We start from the raw sequence: 9,449 nt of genomic DNA on the forward strand, positions 1-9,449 counted from the left end.
CAGCAGCTCAAAACGTTCACATTTCTTGCATCTAAATGCAATGCATGATCTCACGAGGAGCTGCACAGCCAAACCCTAAAAGCATGATTGGGAAGCATCAGGATTTAATTCACAATAAAAAAATAAAATAAAATTAAGCATATTCAGTCAACAGAGACCCTCTTTTCAGCCAACACTTCAGAAGATATTCAAATATCCAATCACTTCATTTTGCAAAATCTAAACACAACTAGCATCTTAAAATCCTAATCCTAGTATGACCTTTAAGTGTTTCAGGTATCAGAAACATCAGAAGAGGCACAATAAACATGCTCACACAAATATTGTGGAGGCATAAACTGAGCATTTCTGTCCAAAATCAAGGGGTGAAATACCCTCTCCACTCAGTCCTACAGAACACAGGTGGTGCCTTTTCCCTCTGAAAAATAGCTCACTTGAATACTCTCCTCTGCTGAGTACTGTCAGTCCAAGAGCTAGACCCAAGAAAAAGCCACCACAGCCATAGCTGTGTAGGTATCCAACAAGTTAAACACAGGATTTGGCAGGTCTGACACACCAAATCCAATCTTCCCTTTGAAAAATAGCCAACACTGTGCTTCTTAAACAATCTCTGTCCACTTATATAGTTCCACCTTTCCCCAGTAGGACAAGAGTGAGCTAATCATGAAGTGCTTTAATTTAATAAGGAGATAAAGTAACTTCTATATTTAATAGCTTTATGCTTGAACTTACTATTTATCTTGGAAAAAAATTGATGCATTTTTCCCTGTTGACTTTGAGCGTAAGAAAGAAAGTGAAGCAACTGCTGCCCATGCAGTACATTTGTTTACATCTCCTCTCAAACAGTCTTGGCCATTTTAGCCTAAGAGCAAACCTGAATACTCACAGATTAAGAAATTTCAAGCCAAAACCAGTAATTTTGGAGGCCAAAAAAATGTGCATGCTGTGAAATAGAAGTTTAATATACTAGTATACAAAATGTTTGAAGCACAGTGTTACTCCTACTGATGTCAGCATCTGGCTCCTCAGAGGACCTTGAGGAACAAGGCACTGACATCAGTGGTTTGTCACAGCAGTGGAAATGGGTATGTTTTCCAACTAAGGCACCTAAGAAAGTAAGAAGATTGTGAATTATAACCAGTACTTTCTGCAGAGTAGCTGCTCCTAGGTTTTAACATACATAGGCCATACCTACTTGGGCAGTTAGTTGTATGAAATGAACAGAACAAGACAATAAACTAATTGTTCCAAAGGAAAGCTTTCTGCAGAAATGGGACAAATGTTAGCAGTTTTTGAAACATAAGCAGATAGCTTGGGAATGGTATTTAGCACAGTTAATATCTGTGATGTCTTCAGACCACATGATGCGCCAGAGGGCCAGCTTCTGTTGCAAATTTCTGTAATGCGTTAGGCAGCCTCATATCTACCTCATTTCCCCGCTCAGTTCTGGTGACATAATCGAAATCACAAATCACAAAAGCAGTCAAGTAAGTTGACATTTTCAGTGAAGTGTTAAATGTGGTAACCGTCCACAGGCTTCCATTTTCATCCTTCACTTCAGATACATCTAGAAAAAAGTCAAAGAAATAGCCAAACAAAAGTTCTTCAATAACAAACAAGGAATTTTGTGTGTTCTGCATTTTTTTTTTACTCCTTTCTTTAATATGGTGTATTCCTGCACTAACTCATATGTTTCTGGTAGAAGGAAAGCAGCCACACCTGTTGCTACTGACATGTATCAGAGTTGTGACCTTCCATGCAAACAGCAAAAATCCACTCTTGGGCTTCTTAATTGAAGTTTTGGAAGGATATCAAACTCCATCAATTTAAATCTGTGGGCAAGCTGAGGACAATTTATCCCATGCTACCTATCTAAAACATACAACCTGTTCTGATCAAAATATTGGTCAGGTCTGCCTAAGAATTATTAAATACTTAATCAGATACCTTCCTTCTAAGTAAGGAGGATGTAGGCAAGATTCTTTGGGGTAGAAAATGCTTCCAGGGATTCTCACAGCAATCCCACTTATTATAATTACTAAGTGACTTAGTTTCCATGCAAATGTTATAAAACTTGCTTTTATGGCTGAAAAACAAATATTCATGGGATTGAACTGCAAAAAAACGAGAGTTTTTAAGAAGGAGGCAAGAGACCAAATGGATTTCTCTAGGAATAATAATTTAGAAAATTTGTTTGGAATCTTATACCCCAGAGACATCCCACATGAGATCCCAGCAAGGGACAGAAGGAGGCTCTCCAGAGCCTTATAGTCCTCTTGTTCTTATTCTGCACATACACAGGAGGCTAGAATGTCTCTGCCTGGAAAAAAAATCTGTTTGTCATAAATATCTTAACATCTCTTGAGAATTAAAGGAATCCCTTGATGTAACAAATATAGGCTTTGCATTCCCATTTTGCTTTAAAATGATGTCACACAGTAAGACAGACACACTAACTAAGCAGTAACTACCAGAAATCAAACACTGCACAGCTTCCAGCTGCAGAGGAGAGCACACCACAACTGATAAAATTGTTTGACAGAATGGTTACCACCAGAGACATTAACTATGAATAATAGTGCCCAAATTTTTAAGCTCACAGACACAGATTTTCTATGCCTTTTGAAGACATTAGCAAATGGACAACGGAACACTTTCTTGGATGACATAAGCTTCTCAAATGAATTGCACCCTTTTTAAAAGTAATGTAGGGGGAGGAAAAAAACATACATCAACTTGTTGTTTACCTACCAATAGCAGGCATATTGGAAAGAGCCACATAGCTTGAGTCATGGATAATTCTGATATTAAAGGTGGCTTTCATGGCAGGTTCATCAAAACATGGGTAAACTCTCCTGGCATACGTTGGTTCCATTTGGGAGGCAATGAGCATACTGTATTTAAAAATGCAAATAAGATTAATCCAGCGTGCTACAGCTGATCAAAATCCATATATAACACACAGAGACAACAAATCAGAAAAAGCAGCAAGTGAAGCATGCAGGTATGCAGATTTGAAAAAGATTCGGCTATTATTTAAAGTCATGACTAAACCCCTATACCTAACAGCCAGTTCAATTTGGATCTTTGTAAACAAAAGCAGTCTTGCTTAACTGCATTTGGGATTTCTCCTCACAGGCCTTTTCCAGATTAAATATTTGAGCATTTCTAATTCTGCTAAAACAGAGTCGATTAAAATTTTGCATACAGCAGGCTGTATCTCTTTACACCTGCTCTTCTCCCTAATGCATGCACTCTTATTAATTAATCATACATTTTAATCAAATATTGTCATAGCTGTTAACTAACTGCATACACATGCACTTGCACAACTCTGACAAATGCCATAGAGAAGTACTCATGGGAATACAGCACCAGTGTGGTCCCAGTGCACTGGCAAGCCCAGAATTATATTCAAAAGGATCCTTATGCCGAGGAGCTAACCTCACTTGAGACAGATCTCTGTGGCATACTGTGACAGATGCCCTCCTCCTGTTTGTACCAAGTGAGCTTTGCCCCACTCAGATGCTCAGCAAGTAGGTTAAACCAAGGTTAAAATCTGCCCAATCCTACTGTGTGAGGTTGTCAGTGAGAATTCAGCAGCAAACCAAAACTGGAGACTAGACTGCACTGGCAAATTGCAGGAACTGCATCAATAGCAGAAAAACTGGCTACAAACCAATCACTTTACACTGTAATATCTACAGCTGTCAGTCTGTTGAGCATCTGGCTGCAGGGCAGTGATCTTCCCTCATGGAGGTACACCTCTGAAGGTTACCCTTGAAGCCATAAGACCCTTTACCTGGCACCAGACATGGATGAGCTGGTGACATTTTTCTACCTGCATGCAGCATTTAGAATTTTTTATAAGAAACTTACTCAATAATCCTTGTATCCCATCATAACTTTAAGTGTAGAGCATTGACTTGTAATCCGTCTGTATCTACTAAATACTACTTGTACTTAATACTTATTAATTTTCAAATATTAAAACCTAAATTTACTGTTGCAGTGATCTCTGACTTTTCTTCTGCAACTCACACTTGCTGGAAGCAAAAGACAAAGCAATATTTTGTGGCAGAACTCCCAACAAGCTGTACATCTGAGCTGTTCACATGAGGGCATCTGTACCAAGAATTAGAAAAAAAATACACAGGCAGTGATCCTCAAAGCTCCATACCTGTCAGCTAAGCAGTACCAGCACCTGGCCACACAAGAACAGCATAATCTCCTGCTTCTGTGACCTCACTACTACAGGGCAAAAATTTTCCTGTTGTAATTGAGGTATTCCCCAACAGTTAATATACCAGGGTCAGTAACACTTATTCTTAGGACTGAGGCATCCCAAACAAGCCAGGAGCCATCAGGACAGTACCCATACCTACAGGGTGTAATGAGTCAGATCTACACTGTATTCTAGTAATTGGTGCAGAAGAAACTAATAAAAATCAGTCCAAATACTGTATTCAGTTACATTTTGGAATGCCTGTTCAGCCCTAGCCAGTCAAGCATTTTACACACAGGTCATGTGCAGAGTGGCTTCCAAGCGAAATTCCAAAAGGATTTTGAAATATTGATGTGAACAGTGACATGCATAAAGCCTGCACTCCATAGTATAGCCTATGGAATCCTCCAGCCTTGAAGAAGCATACGTGAGCTCATTCATGGCAGTGCAAGAAAATCTCTGTGCAGAACGATGGACAACAAAACCCCAGCATTGCTGGAGAAGAAGAGCAAAACTGGTTTCCATATCTTTCTGCCTATCCAGGTCCTAGTATGGACTACCACAACTACATGCAGAATACTGATTTCCCATTTCAAGAGGAAACCCTTCTGACACTTAAAAGTTAGAGAAATGTGAGCTTCTTCCCTTTTCACTTCCTTTGCTCCTGCAAGCACTGCAGATGTGGGCTATCCTTTATCCATAACAAGCACTCCCATTTTTCAGCGTTTTCTTTTGTGTGTAAGACATGATCAGGTGGGTAGTACAAATTGTAAGCAACAGTAGAAGCACATACAATCATCAATGGTCAAATAGATAACAGAAAATGTCCATGCTGGATATTCAGTGAAGCTGGAGCTTCGGTTTATTCTTTTTTCACAGAGATAAGGTTTAAGACTTCTGAAAATAGCTGGTTCTCTGAACAGCTTTTTGAGCACAACAGCAGTGGGGTTAGCTGACCAAGAAATATGACCAATAAAAAACAAAGTTCAGATGGAACAAACATTTCAGGGACTTCAATTCTCAAAGCTTGCCTTGCTCAGACTCTTCTGAAATGAGAGGTCTCCAGAAGTTTCTCAAGCAGAAATCACTAAAATCACTAAGGCTTCTAGAGCATGCAAGAAATACAGGACTGCATGACCATAGACAGATGTGACTTTGTCTATTACAGCTGCTGGTTTCAGTCACGTGCTGAGGTCAGAAAGCCTCTGCAGGAAACTGACCCGAGTGTCTGCTGAAGACTGGTGTGAGTCACTTAAGGAAAATTACAGGACAGTCTGCTGGAGATGGAAGTTTCCTTGCAGAACAGTAACTGGCTTTATACTAACAGCTGAAGGGCACTGAAAGTTTTTATATCACTCCCCATCTATGTAATCCATTGGAATCCAACTTTTTCTATCATTAATACCTTGACAGACCTTACACTTCACTCAAAACATATCTCCTCCAAAAAACAATGTGAAATCCTTTCAGTGTTGTTGGAACCCATCAGGTTAGGAAATGGTTGGTAAAGTGATGACCTAAATCTTAGTGAAGGAAAAATAACAAGATACTATTGCATACCCTTGATTCATAGAAAATCTTTTTAAAGCAGAAAAAGTATGCAAAATCAATTAACAATATCAGTTATGTGTGCAGGAACAAATAAGAAAACAATACATTACATCTGCACTCAATGGATTTTCACTGATTTATTCCATTGTCTAAATACCACCATCATCTTTTTAACCAGACTGCAATCTCACATTTCATTAGTACTTTGGAATGAGCTAAGAATGAAAAGAAACATTTGTCATAAACCCTCTAAACAACTGGAAATTTAATTACACACATTATTTGAATGATTTAAAAACTTTTTTCTTATTTTCTACTGTTGCAGCAAGGCTGATGACAACTTTTTTTTCCAGACACTAAATCTTTACACCCTGAATCAAAAAAAATCAGCATCTAATCTAGTGTTTCTTATGTCACCTGATATCAAAAGACAAAAACATTTGCTACGGTAGTAAAATGGTAAAATATAAAAGCAGTACTTTATATGAAGCTTCCAGATGCCTCCACAGTTATGGGCTGTGAGCATGCCAGTATCAGACTTCTACGATTTTTGTAAGTTTAACGAATTATCACATCTGAAAAATATTGTTCATTTAGAAGAGCAGGTAATTTTTCCCGTGGGTACTGACTGTCCCATTGGAGTTGGTTCAGGGCTTCTTTGCCCCGCTTCTTGTTATGTCTTCTCAGATTCTGATTGGAAAAAAAAGTTCCTCTTGTAGGTCCTCTACTTAAAAATAAGACTAAACAATATTTCAGGAATGTGTTAGAAGATTAGCTTATTCCTCCAAAATGTAAGAGAAAGGTTAGAAAAAGTACCAGGATCTGTATAACCACATGTAAATGGTCTAAAAAGCTACAAATATATGAGAAATACTTAAAAAGCAAAAATCTTTAGGCATCACTTAGATAGGACTTAATTGAATTAATATTGCGTTAGAAGGCACACTAACACAGAATTAGGTAATTAAGTACTTTTTTCTTTCTAATTTGGGTTTTTATAAAACTATTATAGATTTTTCTTACTTTAGACTGCACAAATAATCCCGTGAACAACAACCAGTGAATGAAGAAATAGCAATTAAAGAAGAACAGAATGTGCTTCCTAAAATACGTTTTATCATACTGCACTTTTTTCTAAGGCTTACCAAATTGTCACCTTTTTTTTTTAATCACACCTGTGTAAGTTGCATTTTCCAGATGTGGCAGACAATGGTACCAAGTTTCACACAAGAGCTAGCAGTTGAAAAGTGATATTGTTGAGAAGAGCCACACAGTCCTCCCCCACTTCAATAAAATCTATTCACTTCATTTTGTGATTTCATGTTACTGCTGCTACTCTACACAGGCTTGAATGTATGGATCTTGTGACTGCATTTTACCTGCTCAAACAAGAAGCCTATGAACTGCTGAGATAGAATTTATTTTAGTGGACTCATTGATAGATAAGAGCCAAGTATGCCCAAATTTTAACTCTGGTTTTCCTTTTGACTCAATGTTTGCTCAGCAAATCATGACAACTTTGATTATTAAAAGAGAGGTAACTTTAAAGCAAGCAGTTCATCTGCCTCTTCTTCAAACTCCAGTTTTGACAAACTTGTCTTCCAGTGGAAGTGCTTAAATTCTAATCTTAAATTTCACTTCTCTTTAGCAAGTTTCGAAAAAGAAAAAGAAAAAGAAAAAGAAAAAGAAAAAGAAAAAGAAAAAGAAAAAGAAAAAGAAAAAGAAAAAGAAAAAGAAAAAGAAAAAGAAAAAGAAAAAGAAAAAGAAAAAGAAAAAGAAAAAGAAAAAGAAAAAGAAAAAGAAAAAGAAAAAGAAAAAGAAAATTAATTTGAGGGTGAAAATGTTTTAGCTGATTGAGTACTTGATAAGCTCACACTGCCCCAGCACTGATTTTGCAGTTCAAAAGAGAATGAAAGCATCCTAATAGTAACCACAATCACACGTTGTCTGATGGCAAGTGAACAAGTTCGTGTGCGGTACTACCTACAAGGCACGGCTGTTCAAAGCAGCCACCCATCCTACTCCACCATGCTTCTGAAATTGCATGTGGTCAGCGTCTCTAAACTCATGCCCAAATACAGAGGCAGAATCCCCGGTCGCTGATAAAGACATGCTCCCCGCAAACACAGGCCGAGGAGGGGGGAGTTGTCATCGCAGGGACATGTGTGGGGCCGGGATGAAGATCCTGAGACGGGCTCCATCTCCCAGGCATTGGGCGCAGGTACTGTCTGACCCCCTCGCTGCAGTCAAAGGCACTGAGAGACCAGAAGTTGTCCAGCCGGTGCTGCAGGTGAAGTCACCTGCCGACGGAGAGCCAAGGCAGCGTACGCCGTGCTCTCCGGAGAGCAGAGCGGCCTGGGCACAGCCCGGAGATTGCGGCGCTCTCCCTCGGGACCCCGCGATGCGGTTCCTGGGAGGTGCTCAAGCCGCGCGGAGCATTCCCCTCTCCCGCGCCCGGCCGGCGAGCTCCGTCCAGCTCCCGCCGCCTCCACGGCACGGGCGACCCCGACCCGAGGCCGCAGCATCCCCGCCGCCGCCGGCGCAGGGGCTCGGGGTCCCCGCAGCGGCCGCCGCCGCCGCCTACCTGCTCTGCCCGCGGTCGGTGTAGCGAGTAAGGAAGAGCCCGTCGGGGTGCTCCTCCAGCCGGCCCTGGAAGCCCAGCTGCAGCACGTAGCGGCTCCCGGCCCGGAGCCGGCCGCGGAGCTCCAGCACCGCCACCTCGCCCGCCTCCTCGTGCCGCAGCCCCGCCACCTCCACGGCGGCGCCCGGCTGGGACAGGGGCCCGCGCACGGCGGCGGCCCCGCGGCTCCGCAGCCCGGCGCTGTGCAACACCGCCGCGTCCGTGTCCTGCAGGCAGCGCACCGTGATGTTCACCTGCCCGGTGAAGGCGAAGGGCCCCGCCTGGCCCGGCCGCACCCGCGGCCACAGCTCCAGGTCGTAGTGGAGCGGCAGGAGGTGGCGGGGCAGGCGGCGAAGGGAGCTGGCAGCAGGAGCGGGCGGCGGAGGGGCGGCGGGGCCGGGGGCGCGGGGCGAGGGGGGCGGCGGCGCCGCCTGCAGCCGGCAGCGCCCGTAGAGCGCGGCGAGCGCCAGGAGCGCGACCAGCAGCGCCAGGAGCAGCGCGGCCCCCACGGCCGCCGCCCTCCGCCCCACGTACAGCCCCCGGCCGCGGGTCCCCATCCCCGCTGCTCTGCGTTCGACGGCCGCGGCCGCCGCTACTTACGGGGCGGGGGAGTGAGCGCGCCCGAGGGCGGGACGAGCCGGGCCAGGGGAGTCGGGTTCCCCCCCGTCCCGGGGAAGCCTCTCCGCCAAGGGCTGCTCCGGCGGACACACCGGCCCCGTGCCGGGAGCGGGGCGGGCAGATGGGGAGCGGCAGCCTTAGCCGGGGGAAGCTGCCGGCTTGCCCCGTCCCGTCTGCCCCAGCAACCCGCGGGGGAAACGCCACGGCGGGCAGCCGAGCAGCCGCTCCTTGTGTCCGTACGGGTGGCCGCACCGGCGGCGGGGGTGGCGGGAGACGCTGGAAGCCGAGGACCCCGGAGAATGAGGGATAGCGGCGCTGCCCAGACAGACGGAAGGGGCTCCCGGCGGTCTCGGCCGTGTCTCAGCGCAGGGCGGCGGCTCGGGGCTGCAGAAAGCTCCGGTACGGGAGGCGACCGTCGGGCCGGTGGTGGGGGCT

The 9,449-nt window shown here is 44.2% G+C and overlaps 1 protein-coding gene across 3 annotated transcripts in view; it reads right to left on the reverse strand.

Moving 5' to 3' along the window:
* The window catches only part of LVRN (laeverin), a 35,014-nt gene extending 26,024 nt beyond the window's left edge, over positions 1 to 8,990 (reverse strand). For 2 of the 3 annotated variants that reach the window (XM_063421725.1, XM_063421724.1), the window contains exons 1-3: positions 8,361 to 8,990; positions 2,752 to 2,894; positions 1,428 to 1,567 (exon numbers count right to left, since the gene is read on the reverse strand). In XM_063421725.1, the coding sequence (XP_063277795.1) occupies positions 1,428 to 1,567; positions 2,752 to 2,894; positions 8,361 to 8,953 (876 nt within the window). In that variant the 5' untranslated portion in view covers positions 8,954 to 8,990. The remainder of the gene's footprint in view (positions 1 to 1,427; positions 1,568 to 2,751; positions 2,895 to 8,360) is intronic. The other variant, XM_063421726.1, reaches the window with a different exon arrangement.
* Between the last annotated feature and the right edge of the window lie 459 nt (positions 8,991 to 9,449).

The sequence above is a fragment of the Prinia subflava genome, chromosome Z (genome assembly GCF_021018805.1).
Source record: "Prinia subflava isolate CZ2003 ecotype Zambia chromosome Z, Cam_Psub_1.2, whole genome shotgun sequence".
NCBI classification, from domain to species: domain Eukaryota; kingdom Metazoa; phylum Chordata; class Aves; order Passeriformes; family Cisticolidae; genus Prinia; species Prinia subflava.